At 39.0% G+C, this 26,814-nt stretch overlaps 1 protein-coding gene across 1 annotated transcript; it reads right to left on the reverse strand.

Annotated features, from left to right (window-relative positions):
• Positions 1-293: 293 nt before the first annotated feature.
• Positions 294-20,171, reverse strand: LOC106062722 (uncharacterized). Its single transcript, XM_056035801.1, has 3 exons — positions 20,062-20,171; positions 12,653-15,485; positions 294-3,904 (listed from the first exon to the last, which is right to left on the reverse strand). Exons 2-3 carry the CDS (start codon positions 15,449-15,451, stop codon positions 1,148-1,150), a joined length of 5,556 nt encoding a protein of 1,851 aa, XP_055891776.1. The 5' UTR covers positions 15,452-15,485; positions 20,062-20,171; the 3' UTR covers positions 294-1,147.
• Between the last annotated feature and the right edge of the window lie 6,643 nt (positions 20,172-26,814).

Here is a 26,814-nt window from a genome sequence, read left to right on the forward strand (position 1 = left end):
TACTGTATTCAGAGCATGACAAGTTAAAAGTTATTGGTCTGTATGGGGGGGGGGGGGGGGCAAACATATTATAGGCATACATATAGTAGACCCTGGTGGATCTGAGTAAAAACAAATATTTAGGAAACGAAGCTACAAAGATACAATACAAACTAGGCTTCTAATTAATTTGTTCAGTTGGAGAGTTAATCACAAGTCAATATAAAATACGTATCACAAAATAAAATATACAAATACAATAAAGAACCATACAGGCACATATATGCAGTAAGAAATTTTTTAAAGTTCTTAGATTGAAAAATATGAAAATATTTTAATAGGTCAATTCTGCGCCGCTGCTTATGGTGCGCACCAACACACTATTCAACTCTGGAGATGGACATATTGTTTAGATGAACTGGAAGACCCAGTTGATTTCCACCCATAGACATAAATAAATATAGACTGGAAAAAGGAAATAACTTCATGTAACTTGAAAACATGTATATCTATTGTATTCGGATTTCCGAATTTTGAAAAATTGCATGATCTTCAGTCTTAGGGATGAAACAAAACTCCTAGACATAAATAAAGTACACAGAAATGCAAGTCACAAATTTTCGTTTCATAAAACTCTATTATCGGCCAGTCTATATTTATTTATGTCTATGTTTCCACCAAAGATAAAATAAAATCATGAGAAACAGATCTAGAGCTTAGTTCCACCAAGAGTTATAGAAGGGATCATCGCCAGTGGACAGGTCAGCAGGCGAGAAGCAGCTTAGGTTTTCTATGTGGGTTGTCTGGTCAGCAAGGTGTCGCTCCTGACAGTGGAAGACATTCCTGGTGGTTTGAGAAAGTAAATGTTCTTAGGGCAATCAAAAGCGACACGGACTGTGACCTGATGGTTGTGGCCTTTAAAGGCGACATAGGCGGCGACAGTGAACTAGTATGCAAGAGATTAATCCCCCCAAGACTGCTTTCAATGTTTGTAACGTCTTCACATTTCATGTACACAAGCAGCCCTCTTTTTTTTTTTTGTCTTAATCCTCGTTGCGCCAGATTTGAATAACGTACAAGTACTGATAAAATACATTAACAGAGTCTGATGGGTCACAGTAAAAACATATAACGTCTACTCATTCAGATATGAAATATCAAGAATCGATTACAAATCCTCGTTACCGTCGCTAGCAGACGACGACTCCGAGGATGACGTCCTCTCAAAGAAATCATCATCCAGCTCATAAAACGCCGACCACCTCTCCTCCTTCCCGACCTGGTGTTTTGTCATCTGTTGGAGAAATCTGGAACCTTCTCTCACTGGTTCAAGAACCTTGCGCTCAAGGTTCTCAAATAAGAGCTTCTCCTGCAGTGGAACTGAGAGTTCGGATTTAAGAATCCTTTCACGTCTGCCACGGTCGGAACCGAAAGCTGACGAGACAGTAATAAGGCACAATTGTTCCAACTTCATTGGCTGTCGGGAAACTTCGTTCAGATACGGAAGAGTTTTAGCATTACGTTCTTCCAAGTAATTTAAAATGGTTTCGCTTCTGGAGACAAGTCTGACGTCTGCTTTCGTTAGATACCCATTCTCGATAAAATATCGAGTAAAGTCAAGGCTGTCAAGCATCAGGGCAACGGCGAGTGGCGATACTGAAGTCTCAGGCCAGCCTAAGATTGTGGTCTTTAGATCCACTAATGTTGGACAAAAGCCTGTTTTAATTAGTTCCTGAACCAGGATGCCATCATTGCCAGCGGCGATGAGTCGATGAATGATGTCTCGTCTGACAAAGTCTGTACTAGCCCTACGCTTTATCAGTAAGGTAGCTGTTCTCTGGGACTGCTCACCTGGGAACCATTTGTTGAGCACTAAGGAAAGGGCAGACGTTTGTTGCTGGTGGTCACAGTCTACAGCATTGGAATCCATGAACAGGGACACGCATTTTGTGTTGAGTTTACGTGCTGCCAGCCACAATGGCGTCATGCCAATATTGTTTCGGTGGTTGACATTGGAGCCATTTGAAATCAGAAGATCCACAACATCATCATTGTCTCCTCTACGTTCTGCGGCGAGTGACAGCGGAGTGTTTCCCGAGTCATCCTCGGCGTTGAAATTCGCTTGTTTCTTCAGTAACAACTTAACAATCTGCAAGTTTCCCACAGCCAGGTGTAGAGGGGTTCGCCCCCCAAAATTTTTCACGTTGACATGAGCACCGTGTTTTAAGAGAACCTCCACGAACTCGCGTTTGGAATTCGCCGCTGCACGGTGTAGTGCCGAGTGGCCATCGTTATTTCTTTGGTTGACATTGGCGCCCTTATAAAGCAAATATTTGAGAACCTTTACGCTAAGGTTACTGCAAACGGATGCAATCAGTGCTGTAGACCCGAGCTCATCCTTGTCATCCAAGGTGGCTCCGTTCTTTAGTAACGTTTTTATCACACGCAATATTTGTTGCTCCCTCATCTTGCAGCTTTTATGGAAGGCGGAATAAACGTCAAAGCAGTATTTACTGGAGAATACGTTGATCAACGCTGTTGTACTCGTTTTCAAATTCACAGAAGCTCCTTTGCGTATTAAATAGTTTATGACCTTAGTGTGGATTGCGTTCATGAGAGGAGTCCTACTGAGGTGGACCCGGTTGATGTCAACCTTTTTGTCCAACAGTAGCTGGATATTCTGAAGGTTTCCCGACTTCACAGCTCGAATAAACGTTTCTGGGTTTTTAACCACGGACTTGGTCGCTTCAGCGCACTCCGTCAAGAGAAAGTTGAGCACCTTAATGTTGTTGCTCAGCAAGGCTTGGGTGACAGCGTACTCAGGGTGGAGCGCCGCACGATGGTTCAGAAGGATGCTCGCAACATTCGTAAGAGAGTTCTCCAATGCTACATCAAGTGCTGAACCTTTGTAAACGAAATCCCTGGGGCTTTCGTACTTCTTCACCCCTGCCCCGTGCTTTATCAGAAGTGGAATCATTTCGATGTGTTGTGCCTTAACAGCGGATACCAAGTCGTCGTGGGTGACCTCAGCGCCATGAGCACAAAGAATTTCAGCCAGTTCGCAGCTTCCGATGTTCAGCACAAGCTCCATACGTGACTTCGTGCAGCACTGACATCTATTGACATCCATGCCCAGCCTGCATAACTCTAAAACAAAATCAACATCAGATCTTAGAGTAGTTTCCCTTTGCTGAATCTGTTTAAGAACGTAACAGAGCATGTCAGGCCGAAGACTTAGACTTTCCTCCTTATTGCATAAGTTAAACCGCAGCAATGTGGCACACGACTCGAAGTCATTTTCTCCAACAGCCAACTGCAAAGGATTAGAATTGCTCTCTTTGGCGCGATACAGCCACTCTAACAGTTTACCGAATCCCCTTCTTTTGGCCACATCGAAAGCACTTTCGTTTGAACTATTGACAAGAGAGGCATTCCTTTTTGGGTCAGCCCCAGCATTGATCAGCAATTTGACCTTCTGGAGATGAGATGTCTCGATGGCTGACATTAAAGCTGTGTTCCCAGTCGAGTTTTGTTCATCTAAATGCAAGCGTCTGTCTTCTAGTAGTAACTCAATTACTTCCCTTGACGTAGCAAGCATAAGCGCAGTATCTCCGAGGTTATTTTTAGCATTGACGTCAGCGCCCATGCTCAAGAGTTGACCCACAATGCCTGGAAAATTTTCCTTGGAGCAAATCAAAAGAGGAGTGTTTCCGTTGTCGTCTCTGAGTTCCAGTCGGGCGCCATCTTGGTGGAGGAACTGGAGTAAATGAGCGTGGCCAATATTACAAGCGTGGCTAGAGAAATTAAGAGTTTTGTGATCACACAGTCTTAAAAGTTCGTGGATCTCTGAAAAACAACCGGAAGCTATTGTTTTAAACAAGATGGAGTCATCGACCTGAACTTGGTCCTTAGTTTCAGCCATGTTTCATCGTCTGCTTTCAATATAAAGGCGCCTGGGAAAACAAAACGAAATTTTAAAAAATTAAATTAAGATGTCCACTGGTGAATTTGTGTCTGAATGTGTCGGGTGTTTGTGTTGACATCATTATGTTTGAGTGTGTCGGCTCTACTTGTTGCTTAGGGTTGTGACAGAGCTTTTATTTATTTTCTGTTCTGTTGCAAGATGCAACGAAGCTTAAGACCCCCGATATAATGGCAGAACGGACTCTTTAAATCAGTCAGTCCATACCACTGTATGTGGTTTTTCGAAAGGATAATATATATATATATATATATATATATATATATATATATATAGATATATATATATATATATATATATATATATAGATAGATAGATAGATAGATAGATAGATAAGATAGATAGATAAGAAAGATAAGATAGATAAGATAGATAAGATAAAATAAGATAAGATACATAAGATAGATAGATAGATAGATAAGATAGATATATAGATAAGATAGATAGATAGATAGATAGATAGATAGATAGATAGATAGATAGATAGATAGATAGATAGATAGATAGATAGATAGATATAATTCTCTTCGAGGCCCAACCAAGTGTATCTAATACCTGGAGGTGCGGTGGCTGAGCGGTAAAGCGCTTGGCTTCCGAACCGAGGTTCCGGGCTCAAATCTTGAGATTTTGATTTCTGTATTTTTAGGCGCCCCTGGGTCTAATGAATGGGTAATGACATTGGTTGAGGGAAAGTAAAAATGGTTGGTCGTTGTGCAGGCCACATGACACCCTCTTAAAACCGTAGTCCACAGAAACAGATGACCTTTACACCATTTGCCCTATAGATTGCAATGTTTGAAAGCGGAACATGTGATGCCCTGAACATCCAAAAAAAAAAAAGGAGTGAAAGGGAGACAATGCGTTGAAAGAAAAAATTAAAAACTAGGAATTTAATTTCATATATAAAACATGTCAGTAAATGAAAGGCAGTAAAACAATTCAACCATTTACAGTATTTCTTATTTGACCCCTCCCTCTCCAATACACTACATTTGTTTTAGCTTTAATTTTTAAATCCTGGGGCATTTTTTAAAATTGTTTTTTAAAGCTCAGTCTTATTTCAACCATTACTATTATTGTCATTAGCTAATTGTTCCGTAAAAATTAGCATTAGAAACCTAATTTTTTTTTAATATGTGTTGATGTTTTTTTTTTTTTATATAATTATTTTATTGCTTGTTCCATCTAACTATAGCTGACATTCCAACATCAAAATGATTAAAAATTTCACTTTAAAACTTGTATCAGCGCAACGTGATGGGAACGTGGAGTCGATCACCTCTTTTAGAACATAAATTGTTGAAATGTATGACATAATGCATATATATTTAAATGACAAAATACAAATGCAGTTCTAATTAATTACAGGTGCTTAACCTTTGCCTGAAGCTGTGTATAAAAGGTTGGTCTCTATAGTCACACAAGAAGTTACGAAAAAAAATGCAGCATCCTGATACGTAAAATTCCACATATATATGCAAATAACAAGAAGTCCTAGTTATAAAATACAAATTTTCTTGTATTAAAAAAAAAAAACGAATGGCATTTGACAGGTTCTACAAGCAGGGGGACATAACAGTGACCTTCGTGATTGAGCCGGCCTTGAACAAAGTCATGGAGAATGGTTTGACTATTGTAGACAACACAGCAGTTCTAATGACCTTGAATACGCCAGGCCTTACTACAGCGACGAAAGGGAAAGGGGGGGGGGGGCAGTTGCGCTATTTATTTTATGTGGCCTAATGATCGAGTCGACCTTGCCCTAACATAACGCCTCGCGGCGGCCATAAATAGTCCAATTCTAAGTTTACGTCTAGACCTATGGTACTAACTTGGAATTTATAGTTTAACATGTGTGTTGGGGGGGGGGGTATTTGACCACCGTACGTGATTCGACTCGATGGGCTTTAATAGTACCGTAGTTACTGTTGTAGTCAAACAGAACTTCCATTGATTTGGGTCAATCCAATTATCATATCACGTGATACAACTCAGTCGCGAAGATCGCACACGTTGAATCACTGAACTGCGGGGAAGGGAAAAGTTGCTTGACTACTTGGAGGTGGCCGCTTCAAACTAAGACCGAGAAGAAAGCTTTGCAAATGAGGCGGGAGTGGGGCAAGGGGGGTGGAGGAAGCGTTGCGGTCAAGCGTGGTGGGGGGGGGGGGGGGGGAAAAAACATCACAACCCAATGGCTGATCAGTAAAAAAAAAAAAGTGGGGGGGGGGGGTTGCGCGAAGTAAACACATTGGCAGAAAGAACGGTGAAAAATGTAAAGGTGTGTCTAGAAGTAGACATAGGTAACACTATGTCTTTATTACATATACTATACAGAAAAAATATTCCAATTCTTTAATGACATTAACCTGATTTTTAAGTCTAAATTAAAAATATAATAACAATAACACGATTGAACTAATTACTAGTACAACTCATTTCATTTATCTGCATGCTGTTTTATTTTAAATTCCATTGCAATCGCAACATAGGCGACAACGATAAGCAGTAGTAACTGGACCTCGGACCATTATATCAGTCTAGAACTGGACATACTGATGTATATTATAAACTATTTCATTTTAAAGTAGATCTACATCTACGTAGCTTAAGTCGAAGCTGTTTAAAAACGTATTTACCTGCAGTCCTACAAGAACAAAAACAGACTTCAAAATATGGCAGACAACGAAGATCTAGTGACCAGAGAAGGAACAGTGCACATGCCTTTTATGGGGCGGTAGCCATTTCGGAGCAGAGGTCATGTATTTATCCACTGGCCGGTGTGCCCTCAAAAAGTACCCAGCTCACTATTCTTAACTCTATATCTCCATAATTATCTTCCATGTTCAGAAGAAATTATTATTTTTCTCTCATTTGTATTGCAGTAGCCTGTTAGGGTTTTACTTCAATAATGGTTTTCTTATTAATCAGAAAATGTTATAATTGGTATAGACAAATGCACGCCCTTTTTATATAACACAAATTAAAGTTTAAAAACCCAAAATTAAGTTACTTTAATGGGGTCAAATCAACGATGGCATCGTCGATCGGGAAAGAAAGAGTTAAGAGATAGAGAAAAGAGATATTTATTTTATTAGTCCAAACAAATTGAAAGACATTTTGACTACGATTGTCCACCTCAGCTTAACTACTACGGCAAATAATAATATATTAACTCTTTCTCTCCCAATTAACGATACCAACGTTGATTCCACCAGAATGTGGTAAATAATTACGGAGAGAAAGAGTTAAAATAGATGGAAAATACGAGCATACATATTGCCAGCGCTAAAGGAATTAGGCTTCTATGTACTTCTCGGTGACGTCAAGAGACCGTGAAACACCCTGACCGAAAGTGGGATAAAGGAGTTTTTAAATCTTTCTTTTCTGGCATTTATAAAGAGGCGATCTTTTGACCAAGGGTTTTGCTAAGACGTATCACAAAGGGGGATGTTCCGAATTTCTGACCTACTTTAAAATAAGTTACGTGGTTGAGGTATTATACATGACAATGTCTTCATTTGATAACATCTGAATCTAGAAAATCTAGATCAAGATCTTGTCTCAGTTTTCACATAAGACACCCATGTAAAAATCGGTACCTAGAGTTATGCTCCTTTTGTCGGAGTTGTTTCCCTTGTCTTAGCTGCTGTTAGCCACGAGGGAGTCAAATTTAACATAATGGCGGTGCCAGTATTTAATATGGTTATACCGGTATCCATTTTGAGGAGCTGTTGGGGACGTATTCATTCTGTGATTGAGAAACGATCGTGTATTTTATTTATTAAGAGTAAACCATATTAACTTTTATTATTATAACGGTCTACAGTCTACATGTATATGAATAAATCTGATCTCGATCTCTCTTGATAAATAGTCACTCGGCTGCATCATCTGTTGTTTCCCTTCAATTAAAGGGAGGGAAGTAGTGCTGTTTATTCTTTTACTAATAAAGAATTATAAATTGAGTCATGAGATTTGTCAAGAGTAAATACCAATACTTGCAGTTGACAACTTTAGTGAAATCATTTAACATAGAGACGCTCCAGAAAAAAAAAAGGATTAAAACTAAACAGATATAGATATATAGAAATCCTATATCTATTTTAAATAGATCAATGATTTTGTAAAAAGTTTTATATCATGTTCTCCGTCTTTAATTAACATGCATGACACATTGGACGTAGTTATTATCTCTTTGAAAGGAACGTGTGTACTTTTAAAGACCCATGTACCGGGTACGAATATTAAGGCTCTACACCTCTCACACAAGTAGAGAATAGTTTCCCCTTTAGCAAGATACACGAGTGTAAGCTTCGACTAAACGCTTGCCTAATTTAAATAATTAGCCTTCCTTTATGCAGATGTCGACACAATGGACGTTATTGGCAGACTCCAGTGACGTCAAGGTTATGACGTAATATTATGTCAAGCTTTTTTTTCGCGATGCATACGCCTTTATAATTTTCTTATCTAATACATCATTCTTACAACATAGGAAATATTGTAAAATAAAAAGAATAAATGCGATGTAAAGTCTGCTCAGGAGTTGTCACGCATCAAGTCTACCAGATACATAGCCACATTGAATTTTTTTTTATCAAACTCTCCGATCCCTACATATGGATGCGAATTATAGAAGAAATGTGATATGTTTGAGCAGATACGACTAAGTTTTTTTTACTAAATGATCCTCAAGTTAAACTCAAAAACAACTAATCACATGGTTTTGGGAGAAGCTGGCATATGTACAATGGAAACATTAGTCATGAAAAGAATGATTTATTTCTTTTATATTTTTTTAAACTACCCGTTGGCAAATGTATTAAATTCTCTAAAATAATGTCTAGTTTTATTGGGTTTTTTTTAAACTCATAATAATCAGTTCTCAATTGGAAAATATTAAATTCATGTGAAATGTTAATTAGAGAAGCTTGATATGGGGACAGGTGTAGTTATAACCAGATAGCCTTGACAGCAAAATTTCACTGGTAATTGTCCACCTTGGAATAACAAATCAAAACATATAACACATTTCAGCAATAATGCAAAATATTGAAAAAAAGGGAAGTAATTTTTACTTGGGAAGACTGACCTCCCTTTTAGCGGTGATACGACATAATAGCGCAAAATTTCCCGACAAAATAGCGCGGACTTATATATGATGTGTATAAAAGTACCGGATTATTAGTAATTTAATGTCCCGGGCAGCATTTTTGTTGATGTCTTTATCTTTTTCAATATTAATTGATCTGAAAGTATGCCATATTTGCAGAGAACGAGAGTACTTTAAATTTTATATCATCCCCCTTTTTCATCAATGATGAAATTAATGCATAACTTGCTAAAAATAGGATTTTGAAATGTGGTGACCCCGTTGAAGGGTTAGAGGTTAATCTCTCACTTCCTCAGAGAGCAGGAGAACACTGAGAACAAGATTCTGAGGTACACTGCTGGAGAACGAAGTAAAGCTGCAAGCAAGACAAAGTACTTCCAACTGAACAGACGACTTGAAGCTATGTTGACGATGTAAGGAAACAAGCCAGTGATGGAGTTTTTATGTGACATTGCATACAATTTAACTTTGTGAACGTTTGTGTGTGTGTGTATAAATCTGACAAGTATCTTTGCCTGTTTTCAAAGTACACTTTTGGAATGTAAATAAATGATATATTTCAATATGATTCATTTTAGCTTATTAAAATTTTGCTTACTGTTTGCATATGTATGTTTTAAGATCTCAATATGATTGAAAAATAATGATAATATTAAAACAATTACAAATATTGGCTCTATTCATATTTTACGATATCTAAAGTATTTCTTTCAAAATGACTGAAATATATTTTTTCTGCTCTATTTTGTTGGGGTACCTCTTTTAATATAAAGCATCATGTAAAGATGCTTTACTTGATTTAAAGCTTAAAAGTAGTTATACTAACTCTCCAGCCGAACTAGGCCGTCGCAATAGCCGAACACACGGAAATAGAATATGTCCTTGTTGTGCTCATGAAATAGGTGATGGTGTGTGAACATTTTAAATTAAATAAAATTAGTGAAAAAAAAAAAGATTATTATTCCAGACCAAATGTTGAAAAATTAAATGAACTGTAAAATTCCAAATCTTTTCAAAATACTAAAAATAAAAAAAAAAAGATCAGTGTATTCATTAAGCTAATTCTGCCTTTTATTCAGAAGTTAAATCCTGTTATAGAATTTTATTTTGTTTTTTTTTTATTAATATATAACTTTATTTAAATATCTTATGCTCATATTGCATGTTGATATGTTGATGGCTTAGATTGTATCGGTAATTAATTGCCACACTACCATTTCACTGTTTGTAAATCTTTCGATCTAATAGTTTAGTTGCGGATCGTTGTTCAGCATTCTTATTACCGGTATATCTAAATTATATGACCACTTTGATTATTCTTTATTTTTGTTGTATTATGATTATATAAAGATTGCTATTATTTGAGATTTTTACTGTCTTTGTATCACGTGTGCTTTGTAACAAATCAAATAGAACTGTTAAGTTGTTGTGAATGATGCAACATAGTTGGCATTGAACAAAAGTGCCTAAAAAAATAGAAAAAATATTGGAAGGCAACGGCCACCCGCTCCATCAGAACTAGGCCAGGTCGTCGCGAAGTGGGCGACTTCTGTCAATCAAAACAAGAACGGAGCGGTACAAAAACTCGTTCGTACCTCACTCGGTCAGACTCTATCACCGCCACTCATTGATCAGGGAACATGAAATGCACCAAGATGCCTGTGTGTAGTCGCTGAATGAACTCTTTATGTTGTTCGTTTGTATTTATGTGTATTTTTCTGTTGTGTTGTTTTTATATGAGAAACGAGTCCTTGTAATCACAACAAATTCCCGTAAGGATCAATAAAGCAGTCTTAGTCAGCGGTCCTTGTTTGAACAGACGACTCCAGAACGTGAGACCGAAAGGTAGTGTTATTGTAGTGAGTTAGATTTTGTTTTTAAAAAATATTATTACTGACGTCTGGTGCATTAATTTTATTTCATTTTAACTTGATTTTGTCTGTTATAAATACGATTATATTTAGTTTGGTCCACAAGGAAGCTATTCAAGTTAGTTGAAGCTTTATTAGTTAAGATATATTACGCTTACAGCGGTTTGGTTGTCTACCAGCAGTTTAGTACTACACACCAACGACCCGTCCACATCACCAAGTTTAAGGTTGTTTTGTCATCGGCTAACCAACAGATTTCCGTTAAGGACATCCTTAAAAACAAATATATGAAATCTGACTTGAATTGGATACAGTGGACTTAGAGCCTGTTGGCATTAGCAGCTAAAAGTTCCATAAATAGATGGCGCGATTATTTTATAAACACGGAGAGAGAGTATAGCTATTAGATTCATAGTGTACCAGTACATCTTTGTTTTATTTAATTAAAAATCAAATAGGGACTTATAACTAATATACTAATGCAACAAATTTGTTGTTGTCTCTATAATCGTTGCTATTCATCCAGGATATCATTCATAATGGACTCGCGATTGAGATATATTTTTGTTAATTATTATTATAACGGTCTACATGTATTTGAATAAATTGGCACAAGCGAGCCTATTTAAAGAAATCAGGTAATTCCGTATGTTAAATAAAAGTGTTCACTACTACTAAGATACGGTACCGTACGCAAGAGGACATCCATAAACCAAGCTTTTAATGCAGTATAGACACAGCACTAACGCTAGGAAATAGCGGATGATGCAGCCTTACTTATCAAAGGGGATGCAGTTCAAACTTATTCATATACATGTTAACCGTTATAATAATAATAATAAAAGTTAATTATGGTTTACTCTTAACTCAGTTGATTGGTGTAGCAAATATTTTTCATCCCCAACAGATCCACAGAATGGATATAACCATATTAAGTACTGACACCGCTATTATGCTAAACATGACGCCATCTTAGCTAACAGCATCTAAGTCAAAGGACACAACTCCGACAAGGGAGCATAACTCTAGGTACCTAGTATTACATGGGTTGCTTATGTGAACAATAGGCAAATAGTCATTATTTTCTTTTTTTTTTTGATTTAATACCTTTGTGTCATTTAAAACTCCCACCTGTGGTTTGTTGATATAAATTTAGTAACAGCAAAAAGAGAATGTATACAGGGCACTGTGTAATATATAAAAATGTATAAGTTTATTAAATACACCAGACACTTCAAAACGAAATTCATATTATTTACATTCATAATAATAAAACAAATTCATTGAATAATTGTAAAAAAATATGTACAGTAAACACTAGGCACGTATCGACCGTAGGCGTCACACCTCTACGCTGTTTCTGAAATCAATGAAGTGTGTGTTTGTCTCAGCTTGAAGAGCGAGAGTTCAAAACCCTCTGCTCGTGTATGAAATAAGCCCACAGCCCAGTAAGCCTATAGAGATAATCAGGAAACAGTCGAGTCTGTAGGGCACTGAAACGTTAGTCAAACAAAATCAGATCAATGCACTTAGATATACAAACATTTCAACATTGTTCAAGCAAGGATAACAGTGTATCCACCGTACCATTGAAAATATGTATGTCTACATATAAAAATGTCTCATGAAGAGATGCAACAATAAGGCCTATATATACATAAGAGCCACTGTACTGCTGCTTTCAATGTCATATTAAATGTCACATTAAATATCCATAATGGATGCCAAAGCTTCTACGGCTGCGTAGTCGAGGTTAACGAAAGACGGCTCCCACCTGGACATCATCTCACCAAAATCCTCGTCCATCTCATAAAAAGACGAGCATTTCTCCTCCTGTTCGGTTTGGTGTCTCGTGAGCTGATACAGAAAAAAGTTCCCCTCCCCGGACACTGCTTTGAGGGCTTTCTCCTCTACCTTGGAGAACAAAAGTTGTTCCTGCATCAGCACAGGAAGTTTAGAGTTATGTACCCTTTGACGTCTGTCTCGGTCTGAGCCTATAGCAGACGAGACGGCAATAAAACTCAAAAGCTCCAACCTCATTGGCTGGCGGGAGACCTCCTCCAAATATGGCAGTGCTTTACACTCACGTAGGGCCAAATTACCTAAGATGTCCATGTTGTTAGATAACAGTTTGACGTCCGATTTGGTCAAAAACCAATTTTCTATAAAATAATGCGCGAACTCAACACTGTCTAAGATCAAGGAAACAGCGAGTGGTGAAATTGAAGTCTCTGGCCAGCTAAATATTGTTTTCTGTAGAACAATGTCTGTCGGACTAATGCCTGACATAATGAGTTTCTGAACCAAAGTGCCGTCATTTCCAGCAGCGATGAGCCGATGAATGATGTCTGGTCTGACAAATTCTGCACTGGCCTCAAAATCCATGAGGATCGTCGCCGTTCGCTGAGTTTCTTCACTGGGGTACCATTTATCAAACGTTATAGACAGCGCTGACTTTTGCAGGCGGTCATCGTGACCTAAATCAGCATTTGTATAGATTAAATATGACAGGCAGTTGGTGTTTAGGGAATCGGCAGCCAGCCACAAAGGAGACATGCCAGCATCGTTTCTGTGGTTGACGTCAGAGCCAGCGGCGATCAGAAGCTTTACAACATCGACCATGTCTCCCCAATACTTTGAAACCAGCGACAGTGGCGTGTTCCCCGAGTTGTCCTTCACGTTGACATCTGCATGTTTGTCCAGGAGCATTTTGACAATGTCCACATTCAAGACAGCATTGTGCAGCGGCGTGAACCCAGCTAGGCTTTTCAGGTTCACAACTGCGCCGTGTTTCAGCAGAACCTCCACGCAAGACGCCTTTTCGTACTCCGCAGCCATGTGCAACGCTGTCAAACCATCGACGTTACTTCGGTTCACATCGGCTCCCTTCTCAAGCAAATATTTTGGAATCTCGACGTTAAACTTGCTGTTCACGGATGCTATCAAAGCCGTGCATCCGTTGACATCCGTGTCTTCCAGATTGGCTCCCTTACTCAGAAGAGCGTCAATGACTTGCAGTACTTTGTCCTCGATCTCTTTCTGCTTCAGCTTCCAGTGAAATGTTGCCACGATCTCATAGTAATACTCCAAGGACACCGCGTTGATCAGAGGTGTGGTGTTCGTTTTAAAATTCACATTAGCCCCCTTGTCTAACAAGTAGTTTATGACCTCGGTGTGAACAGCCCTCATCAGGGGCGTCTTACTGTCGTAAACTCGGTCGATGTCAACCCCTGCGTCTAATAGAAGTTGGATTTTGTGAATGTCGCCCAGCTTCACGGCTTGGATGAAGATTTCTGGTTTTTCAACCACGGCCTTTATCGCATCATCACACTTCTTCAAAAGAAATGTGATGATCTTCTTGTCGTCGTTCAGCAAGGCTTGAATCAAAGCGTACTCAGAGTCCAACTTAGCGCCGTGCTCAAGTAGGACGCTGGCTGCACTCGTTAAAGATTTTTCCAACGCTGTATCTAGAGCCGAACCTTTGTAAGCCACGCGGCCTAGAAAGTCGTAATTATTCACCGGAGCCCCGTACTTAACCAGAAGCGGAATCATTTTGATCTGTTGACAATTCACCGCGGACACCAGATCGTTGTGGGTGACCTGAGCGCCGTGATCACAAAGAACTTCAGCCAGTGCGCAGCTTCCGATGTTCAGCACAAGCTCCATGCGTGACTCAGCGCAGCACTGACATCTGTTGACATTTATGCCCAGCTTGCATAGCTGGCGAACCAACTCAATATCAGTTGAGAGAACAGTCTCCCTGTACTGAATTTGCTTTAGAACACAGCAGAGGATGTCAGGACGAATGCTTAGAATTTCCCTTCTGTTCAAAAAATTATACTTCAGCAGCTTGATGCAGGTCTCAAAGTCGTTTTCCACCGCGGCAAACAGCAGAGGATTTGAGTTCACCTCTTTGGCACTACACAGCAACTCCAGCAGTTGTTTCCATCCCAATAGTTCTGCCACGTCGAAAGCACTTTGATTGGATTTGTTGACAAGTGTAACTTTCCTGTTTGGGTCAGCACCAGCACCGATCAGCAACCCGACCTTCATGAGATGAGATTTCTGGATGGCTGACATTAATGCAGTGTTCCCATTCGAGTCCTGCTCATCAAGTCGTATACGCTTGTCCTTTAGCAAACACTCAATTGCCTCCCTCGACCTAGCCAGCATAAGTGCAGTATCGCCGTGGTTATTTTTAGCATTGACGTCTGCGCCCAGCTTCAAGAGCATGTTTACCATCTCTGGGTAACCTTTCCTGGAGCAAATCATTAAAGGAGTGTTGCCGTCATCGTCTCTAAGTTCCAGTCGGCTGCCATCTTGGAGGAGGTACTTGAGCAAATAGACGTGGCCTATTTTACAAGCTTCAATAACAGCCCAGTTCAGGGCGTGGCTTGAGAAAGGCGCAGTTTTACGATCACAAAGTCTGACAAGTTTGACCAGTTTGGACGAGCTTCCAGAGGCTATTGTTTTGAACAGGAAGAAGTCATTAGGCAGACCCGCCATGTTTTCATCAACATCAGACGATCAACTCAAGAGTCTGAAAACAACAACAAAAAAAAAAGATGTATGAATTTTTAAACCGCTTTCACAGCGTGTTCCTGCTTGTGTCGAGACATCTGTGTCAGTTTTCTGTTACTGTTTAAATGTGTTATGTGTGCTAAGTGTGCTATATGTGTATGTTGACGTGACTGTGCACTGTAAAAAAAATAATCTGAGAATAGCGAGTTGTTGTTTTTGTTGTAGGTTCCTTATTATAATGGTTATAAAGTCATATCGGGTTAATTGAACCAATGATTCATTGAAGCAGACTCTTATTTGGACTGAATCTTAAAACGTCGACAAATTAGTATTATATACTATGAGTTGGGACTAGAGAAATTTGCCCTTGTCAGGGGTCTCCAGAAAAAGCCGACCTAACAGTATCCTATATCAGGAGGCCCAAACAAAACACTGAACCCACAACACCCCAACAGAAGAAAAACTCTATGGGGAGCTGGCCGATCACTACTGCACAAATCATCTCAGATATTGGTCTAGTCCATCTTAGCACTTCAACAGGATTGTGAGAACGAAGAAGAACAAACACTGGTTATAAGGAAACGATCCGGTCTGATTAAGACCCCCTTCGCATTGCGGCGTCAGAGGCAATGACGTGGCGGACGCCCTTGCAAGAGAGGCCGGTATGAATCTCGAAGCACGTTTTAGGGTGGTGGTTTTTTTTTTAATGAGAAGTTTAAGTCATGAGAGGAACTCAGACAAGACCCGTGGAGTCTGGCAGAATAAACGTCACCCCGATCTAGCAAAATATTTTGCGCGTTTAAAAACAAAACAAGCCTTTCCTAATGCGACCGCATTTTACAGTGCAAAAAAAAAATCTCACAAAGTATGCAAAGAATGCATGTAAAGTATATACAAAAGTTTACACCATAGCCTTAAACCCAAGTGAACATTTAATTCCCACTTTTTTTTGATGATATACTTTAAAAAAAAAAAAAAACATCCGCGCGATTTTCGTACTAAATAAAGCTTTTCATTTTTTTTAAAATGTCATTAGCGTTGCAGATTTTCATGATAAACTAAACCAAATCTAGAACGTTAATTGGAACTTTTATGCGTGTGTGCTAAAAAATGGAAGATTCAAAACTATCGTCAAGTAGTTCTAAAAAAAATGTATGCACAAAAAGTATCAAGTACCTTTTAAAACATAGCTTCCTATATTTTGTACTAGCCTTATTTTACCCTCGTCCAGCGGGTTTAATTTGCAAATCACTGTCGATATAGTCACTGAGAGTGTTTTGGAGACAATTAAAGGAAATAATAATGTTATAAGTAAAGCGAATGCGTGAATGTAGAAAATAGTATGAATGAAGCTATCAAAATAGCTAATCGACCTAACTCCATTTTTTTTAAATAAAAATATTTGTTTACGATTGGTCCTCGTGCTTAGTGGGAGGAGCTTTAGATACGGGCACTCGGAATATATTTTCAGAACTTTTTATAACGGCCTGGAGAAACGTGCCTGCATGGCTAGATGAAGCTAAAAATACACACACACAAAATCGGCGGGAGAGGGGGGTGGCGTACAAGGACCAGATGGATGCGTGTTTTTTTTTAATGGAAAGGGGGGGGGGGCGTTGCAATTTAGGCCTAACAATGGAAGGCTAAAAAAGTGTCCGGGTAATAGTAAACATTTCAATTTAGCGAAGAACGGACAAACTGGGAATAAACACAAATATATCGCTCTGATCTATAATAGGTTCCTACTAGAGATAAAATCGCGTGGGCGAGGGAAAGGCCGCCATGCATTGGGCGTAAAAAAAATAAAGTCTGATACAATGCTATGTCATGACCTTGGACCCCCCCCCCGGTGCCTGTCTATTAATCCCAGACGGTCACTGACACGCATTGTGTCAACACCTATAGAAAGAAAGTACAACCTCTACTAAATCTAAAATCGCGTGGGTGAGGGAAAGGGCGCAATGCCCTTGGACGTAAAAAAAAGAAAGCCTGATACAATGCTATGTCATGACCTTGGACCCCCATGGTGCCCAACTATTAGTCCCAGATGGTCACTGACACGCAGTGTGTCAACACCTATACAAAGAAAGTACAACCTCTACTAAATTGCGTAATCCATTTCGATGAGGGTCACGGCCAAGTAGCCTACTACAGCAAAACTATTATATTGCTGTGTGTGATATGTAGATCTAAATACTTTCTTTGGTTCCTTAGGTGAAAACATCGCATGTTCAAAAAATAAAATTTACATTTTGTGAAATTTCTGAACAATACAACAAAACAAAAAACTTTGTAGTAGTAATAAATCCTTCATAAGAACAAAAAAAAAAACAAGAGGACAAAAAGTGTTTGAATGATAATAAGGACTAGAGGCGGCCCAACCAGATCCACCCACGGACAGGAATATTCGTGTTATGGACGTATATTGATTGACTAAATAAAGAAAAAAACTTTCAAAGAATCGTGTGGTGTTTTTTTCCACTATAAAACAACCGGAATAACAAATCTGAGGTGTAGTTACATAGAATTATATGAAGTTATTTTAACTTAAAAATAAAAAGTGAGAAACTCAATACCGGTATTGAAAAAGGGATGTTTTTTTTTATTCCGAAAGTAGAAATTAGCTTTTCAATATTTTTTTGTTTAAAGTTTTTCTATCAAAATGTGACATTTAATTTTGGACCTTTAAAACAATAATACCTATCACTTACTAGATGCAGTCCTACAGCGATCAATTTAGCGGGTTTTGGGATTTTTTTTCCCTTCAAATGCAAGTACGTCGCCACATTTATGCTCTTAAAGTAAAGCTCAATAATTTTTGGTTTGGACTGTCACACAAGTCCACACAAGTTGGGATTCGAACTCGCGCCCTCCTTGATAAGTAACCCATTCTAAAAACTTACCTCCCCTGACGATTATTTTTTTTTAAAGTGGTGTAAATTTACGAAAAAAAAAAATCAGTCAAAATTTTAAAAATGAAATGGACATTTCAAAGTTAAAACCTAAGACCATATCGACTATATTTTCTTAAACAAAAAATCAAGGCTGTTGAGAACGTCTATCGCAGTCGTTGATACAGCTGACGGATTGGCATACTCGTAACGCGCCATTGTCTCGCGTAGTGGGGGGTAGGCAAAGGGGGGATCAATGCGTTGGACGTGAAAGAGAAAAGCCTGACCTAGTGTTACGTCATGACCTTGGACGCCACTGGAGTCTGTCGATTCGTGACCTCCGTATGACGAAGGCGCCGGTCGATTAGGCCCAGATGGTCAATCGCTGGACATTGTGTCAACACCTACAGAAAGAATGTCCAGCCTCTTACTAAATTGCGCAATGAAGGTCACGGTCATGAAGCCTAACACAGCCTAACTACCGAAATCGTTAATTAGTTGGGGGTGGGGGGGGGGGGGTTATTTCATGCCATCAGTCAGAAATGTGTGGTGAACTATTTAGCTGGTAAGGGGGAAAAAAAAGGAAATGTGGCGGGGGGGGGGGGGGGGTAAAATGAAAACAATGGGGGATAAGATGAAAAAGAAAAAAAAATTGATACAGCCGCTCACACATTGCTACATCATTAATAAAGTGTGGCCAGCAAACAAAAAGAAACGAAAGCCTCATTTTTTTTTAATCTAAAACGTGTTATATAGATTCGCGGTTCAATCTTTTGCTTTTCTACGGCCGATGAGTCATAGTCATGGGTTCAATTTACTTCTTTGGAATCTTCCTTCCGAATTGAAAGATTATGGTATCCTATCCTAGCGGTGGGAAGGAGTTTGAATCTCCGATTCCATCGATACGGCAGTTCATATGAACAGGACTCAATAAAAAAAATCTCCTTCGGTTCGGAAGACAAGCGCTCTACCGCTCGGCCACCTTGTCCACAATGACATACATGACTCAACGTTAAACATAATAACAATGTTACACAAGAAATACAAAACATGTTTCAATAACTCATGATAGATTATAAACACACACTAGTATTTCAATTATTTACAATTATTTAATATTGTTAATTATTTGTTATCATTAATCAATATTTTAATCTAAAAAAAATTATTAACTTATCTATAACTAATTTAATCGATCGTCGAATGATTACCATTTTATCATTTTTTTTTAATTATATCCAATAATCAATATAATTAATTTATTATTTATGACAATCATTTATTATATCTATCCTTAATCATTTTTTTTTATTTCTATCCATAATCATTTATTGTTTCTAACTATCTATAATTAATTTTTATTTAATTATTGTTATTTATTATGTGCGTGTTATTGATAGAGATAGTTAAGAGTAAAAGCAAAGTCAAAATTAAAACAACTTTTAAAAAGAGTTCTTCTAATGCGCTAGAAATAGATCTACTCTATAACTATAGATCACACATACGACTCATGAGTCAAACGTCGATACTGTAACTTAATTAAACTACATTATTTAATTTTTTTTTCAAATTCACACATAAAAAAGATCTTTATTGACTTTATAACATAATAATTAGTATAATAGGGCATCTAGAATCTAGACTTATATTTCATTAGTAACTACTTATGAGTTATTTGACAGTAGTAAAACAAATTGTATTTACCCGCTTCCATATACATGAAATAAAAAAAAAAAGCCTTTAAGGTAATATTGGTAACACAGCCAACAACGACCTATGACGAATGAAGGGTCAGTGTCCACGCTGCTTCCAATTCTTTTATAGGGCAGCCATGTTTGGACAGAGGTCATGTGACTATTCATTGGCCGGTCCTCCCTGAAAAAGTAGCCCTTACTATAAGATCCACAGGCTTCTTAACCATCAGTGACGTATTAACCAATCCGCGAAGGGGGTTCATTCGTGACCTCCGTGACCCTATGTCAAATGTGCCGGTTCATTGCATCCGGGCCCGTAACTATTAGTAGTCCACGTGGGTCTTTGAGAAAGAAATATTTTAAAATGTAGAATTTAAATATATTGACTTTTTACTGTGGTCTTAGTCTCTACATAAGACACTGAACAGAAATACACCAAGATAGAGGCATAGTTCTTATTCCATACGCTAAAACAAATTCGTTCAAGTGCTCCTTCTTCCCTAGTGCAAGTAGATAATGAAACGGTTTGCCTGAATCAGTCAGGAAAACCAACAACTTAGCAAAGTTTTAAGTCATTGATTAACATGACTAGATTAAACACTTGAAATGCGTAGGACGTAATTATATTCTTTTTTTTTAAGTAACATCTGTAATATATAAAGGGGCGCTACGGCTGAGCGGTAAAGCGCTTGGTTCGAATCCTGGTGAACACTGTTTTTTTTTTTTATTTCGGGATCTTCGGACGCCTCTGAGTCCACCCAGCTCTAATAGGTACCTGACATTAGTTGGGGCGGTTGGACACAAGACACCCTCGTTAACCATCTGAAAGGGGAACTTTTATTATTTTTTTGTAAGATTAGATAAGAAGTGGGTACTGAATAGAGTGAAATATTTATATAAAAGGTAATGTCTGCTTTAGAAGGCCTTTTGTTCAATACACAGTGACTTGATGTGTTGTTTTTTATTGCACTCCAGGAGAGTGGGAGGGAAGTAGTATTGTATGATAGTATCGTCGCAACATGTATTAATTATGGACGATTGGACTGCATAGTGACCTTCTGACCACTTTTAAAAAAAAAACGCCAGTTAAAACTGGTCGACCATAAAACAACATCCTGTCAATGACTCTCTTGCAGGAAACTGTCAGGGCCAGACTTAAATAATGGGAGGCCCTGAAAGACACAAAGATAAAGGCACATTCCTCGTCCCATATGCTAGGACACACTCTCCTTCTTCCCTAGTGCTATTAGAGCATGGAATGGATTGCCTGAGCTAGCCAGGAAAACCAGTGACTTGGCAGAGTTTAAGTCATTGGTTAATATGCATGACTAAATGCATGACGCGTAGGACGAAATCATCTTCTTTTTTGAAGTAACGTCTGTATTATATAAGATAAGATAAGATAAGATAAGAGGCCCTAGGCAAAGTGTATTTGTTGGCCCCTAATGATGTAAAACAAAATTAAAAAGAAACAGGAAAACAAATAACGAGATTTATTAAAAACCTGTATGTCTATGTCTGTGTCTGTGTCTATGTCTATGTCTGTGTCTATGTCTTTGTCTAAATCGTCAAATAACTGAAATTCATATTTCCAATATCCGTTGTGGAGACAAAACTAAATTAAAAAACAATTTTTGAGATCTGAATTAATTTTTCCATTTTTTTTTCTCTTTTTTTCTTTTTAGTTCTGTGAGAGGCCCCAACCAATAGGAGGCCCTAGGCGACTGCCTAGTTTGCCAATGCCTAAGACCGGCTCTGAAACTGTAGTTAGTAAAAAAAAAAAAAGAGGCGTATACATAGGAATGAGATGATAACATTAAGGAATTGACGGGCCTGTCTGTGTAAGGACTAATCATGGCAAAACACAGGAACGGAGAGAGACGATTATCAGATCATGTGTGGTGCCCCAACGATGCAACATGCTATGGGACATGTGAAATGGAAATACAGCCGCGAGGTTTATAGCATTTGATTCGAGAAACAGGTTTTAAAATCACAAATCTTGAACTCCAGTAGATATACTAGGACCAGTGTTTCTTCTTTCCTATTGCCATTAGAGCATTCAATGGGTTGACTGAATCAGTCATGAAATGACTTATAAGAGTTTGTCTCTAATTAACGATCATGATTATATTAAAACAAGGATAAGCATATGATGTAATCTTTTTTTTTTAAGCAACGTCGGTAATTGATAAGATAAGATTGTGGACATACTTATAATGAGCTTCTTAGACCGATCAGCTAACAATGGTAAACTGTGATTTATTAAAAGCTGGAATTGCTAGTCGATAAGATTAGAATTTAATTTTTTCAATTCAAATATTTTCCAAACTAAATAATGACAAACAAAAATCTCTTAATTGGGGTATACATAAGTAATATTTAATTTTAACCAGTGTGGCCAAACCTTATTCAGCCTGAGGGCCATTTTAATCTGACACTCGTGTCGCGGGCCAGATAAAAAATGAAAAAAAAAAACAACAACAATCATCATTCATCATCAAACTCCATTAGAGTGAGGGCTTGAGAGGCTTAAATCCTCTCTTGCAAAAGCCCTGGACAGAAACCCTGATGTCTAGCGTAGTGCATACATGTCACCATACAGGTCGAGAATTTTGGGTTTCCCAGACCTGTCGAGACGGAGATCAGCAAGTCTGGGGCAGCCAAACAGAATATGAGGCAGGGTTTCCTCTTCTTCCCTCTTCTTCAACAACAATAAAGCACTTTAATTAGAAACCCTTGAATCTAGCACATAACACTTAATTAATGGGATGTTATACGTTTATCCAAACCAACTTCTGAATCTCCTGATGCATAGACATATACACCAAGTTGGAGCACTAAAACTAGATGTTCATCTGTGAGGCGATTACAAATTGATTTCACTCTACAGTTTGCATAATTTCGTTAAGAGGACCCTTAGTTCAGTATACACATGCGAACTTGTTTTTCTCTGTAGATAGGAGTTGAATTCATTTAAATGTGATGTGATGCCGTTTAAAAAAAAAAGCCAAATCCCACAAATATGGGTCGCTTGCTTTTAATTGCTCCAGTCATAACAATTTTAATTTCATAATTTCACGCCGTAAAAAAAAAAGTTTCTTGTATTATCTTTCCTTGGCTTAAGTAGCACCGCACTTCGCTGGGGGGGGGGGGGGGGGAAGACCTCTTCATATTCGGGTTCTATATCTGTCAGAAAATACTTGAAAGTTTTGTGGTTCAACGCTAGCAATTTAATATTTACAATGCAGAGCACATCACCACATGGTAATGACCTAACCACAATGTTTCTGATAACTCTAGCTGCCGCTGTGATTTCCAACCATACTTCTGACGGTATCATTAATCACTTCCACTAATTTCTCACATAGAAGAGAAAAACGCTCCATGATGGTTGAAACCTCTTTGAACAGGTCTTCGCCAGTGGTGGTCCCCATGCCCATGCTCCTCAGAGCTGCTAACTCTTCTGTGAGTTTAAACTTGTTTGTACAACGAATGAGTAAACCATTTCGAACTCTGTTGCTCTATCTCTTAGTTTTAAATTGAGATTTTTTTTTATCCATAGTGTTACGTTCTCTCCTAATCAGGCCTTCTGTAAACACTGCTAAACACACAACACAGCACATCTAACACACCAAGAACCTGACAACAAGAGCTCCAAAATAATCTGGTACTTTAATAAATGGATAAGTAGATAACAGCCAATACTAGACAATTGGCAACAAACACATCAACAACTAAAATGTTACACTGTACAATGTGTACATCACCGTACACAACTCGACTGTCTCTATCTCTTCCTGGACTCCAACATAACACTTGAGGACTCCACCAGGACCGACTCCATGACCGACTCACAGTCTCCGGTCTTGAACTGCCCTGCCTTACACATTCTGTGTCTCTGGTCCACGCAGGCTTATGATCCGATGACCATAACCCGGGTCCTATTCACGTGCAAAGTTCATGCCAGTACTGTCCCTTGCCCTTCGATATCGCAGCGCTAAACTGTATTACTGGCCTGTGTCACATATGTCAGCTGATCACACACAGTTAACCCTATCGCGTCGCGGATAGGGTTACAACAATATCTTTCTTCTTCTAATGGTCACGTGAGAAAGTTTTTTTTCGGCTTCAGCAGAGACCATTCATTATAAAGGGCCTCAACCGTGACCTCCGTGAAGTGCCGCCTCAACACTCACATCCAACGTCTTAACCTGTGGGCAGTTTAAACGAATAGCTTGTTGCCACGTCGTACAGCCGGTATTGTACCGAAAGACGATCCAAAATGACGTTGAACTGTTGCCCTGGGTTGCACACACCTGTTTCAAATGCCCTGAAGGTCCGAGAACTTCCGGTTCCCTTTTATGGACCTCTTGACCAAGGAAAGGCTTTTATCCATGGCCAGGATGAGGCATCGGCTCTTCACCAATCCCTCTGTCCGAAATCCCGCCTTATCCGAAACGATCATGTACTCTCGTCCGGTATGTCGCTGGACACGACCCCCTTGAGCCCCACACGAGTATCCCCCTCTCGTGCGAGGCCGGAGGGGGCCTTTCGTATGCCTATTATGTCCCACCGAACCCGTGCGAGGGTCCATCACAGCGCGTATGGCCCCCGTTGGGGAACGAATCAATGGGGGTTTGGACGGGTTAGCGAGCCTTTGTTACATCCCTACCACGTGCAGTGTACAGTCTCTCGACCGTACGAGTGGTAGCTCACTGAGAGCTATGTGCACACACCAGATGTCAAGAAGACGAGCAGCTCAAAACAGCAGAAGAAATTTCAAAGTACTATAAATAACTGTCGATTTAATGTCACTTAAAAATTAAAACAAAAACGTTATTTTTTTTTTTACAGGAACAAAAAAAAAAAAAAAGAATATAAATAGTACAAAACCATAGAGTTCAATCTGCAAGATGACTCTGGCAGGCCACCATCCTTTGGCTAGGCCAACAAAATTTATTCCATTTGTGGTAAATGTTTGAACGAATGCCCCCGTGACATTTTAATGGCACGGTTATCACAAGGGCAAACAACTCTAAATGTTTTCAGTGATCAATTTTTTAAAATATATATTTTTTTAAACCATTGTGTTATAATATCATTAAAGCAGACAGTATTTTAAGCCGAGTCAAGCGAGACACCGATCCTTTCTAATTTAATTCTTAATTATTTTGTGCTCTATTGTTTAGATCTGCAAAAGCGGTTTCAATTCCATGGGAGTATAGTTATTGGGATATATCCGACCTGAAGTCAATCCAATTGTATTGGAGTGTATTAAGAAATTGCGTGTTTTCGGTAATTTTACCCAATGCCATGTTGTATTTTAAAGGAATTCTCTATATTTTGTGTTTATTATCAAAGACTATTCTAATGCAACCCTTGATAATGCCAAATTCTAATATTCTTCAGGATATAAAAATCGAGTCCGATAGCAAACTACTATGGCAGCCGCTGTTCCTGATCGGGAGCGCCGTGGTTCGACACGTGACTTCACATAGCAATGAGGAACTTAAAGACGACGCCCTGGCCGTTATGTTCGAGAAGTCCACGTGGAAAGAGGCCCAGATTCTTGCGGATGTGATCACCAGTGAAACCCCCAACGTGCAATGCGTCTATTTCTGTATAGACAAGCAAACTCTTCAGAAAACTTTCCACGACTTGAACAAAATGAAAACCCGATTCGGCGTCGTGCTTGTGGCGTTAAACAACGAGACTTTGATGGAGGACATATTCAATCACGTGATGTCTAATAACGCCTTTCATTGGACTGCACTCGTGCACGTGACAGAGTGGCTCATTATCACCAGCAGACGGATCGACCGCCTAACAAAGCCAACCTCTCCAATGCCAGATTTCGTAACCTCTATATCGTTTTCTGATCGCCATAGAAACAGTATTTCCGTCTATCAGAAATCACGAACTGAAGGACTGCTCGAGGTGTTTAATTTTAATCTCGGACGTCTCCAGTTCGAATCCTTTTTTAATTTTAGTATCAGAAATCAGTATTGGATTCAATATTACAGCTCAGAGTTCCATGAAAAGTTTAGCAATCTAGAACTAGATGTTTCCGACATAAAGAGAATGCCCACTGTAAGCCCGAAAGTTACAGACGAAATTGCATCTCGCGTCCGAAAAAGGGGGAAGTCTTACTTGCGGTCAAAGCGCTCCATTCTTGATGGCGTACATTTAAAGGTTTCATTGTTTGTCTACCCGGATGGTCAAGACAAGATGGTAGAGGAGAGGAAAGTGGACAACCGGACAGTGGTGGACGGCTTCTACGTCAGCATGTTGCAGATACTCCAACAAGGCCTTGGTTTTACCTGTGAGGTCATTTTGGTCAACGATTCCGGCTATTTCGGAACAGTGGACGCGGATGGCCAAGCCACTGGAGTTGTGGGTAAGTTTGTGGGCAATGAAATTTGTTTCGTAACACTGACCTTAGCAATGAGAGCCACGAAAGGGGGAGAATAGCCTTGTGAATGTATTGTTATTATCTGCCCTTACCATGCGTGGTGGTAAAGTGGTAAAACGCTTGGCTTCCGTACTGATGTTCTGAAGTTCAAATCCCGTAGAAAACTTGTAAAGTTTTATGGCGCTCCCCGAGTCTGTCTACCTATTTCTAATGGGTACTCGACATGCGTTTGGGGGGAATAAAGGAGGCTGGTCGTTGTGTTTGGCACCTTCGTTAACCGTCGGTCATACAAACCATCGATTTTTACATTAACTGCCCACATAGAAACGCAAGGTCCATACGTGGTAC

Source organism: Biomphalaria glabrata, chromosome 7 (assembly GCF_947242115.1).
Source record: "Biomphalaria glabrata chromosome 7, xgBioGlab47.1, whole genome shotgun sequence".
Lineage (NCBI taxonomy): Eukaryota > Metazoa > Mollusca > Gastropoda > Planorbidae > Biomphalaria > Biomphalaria glabrata.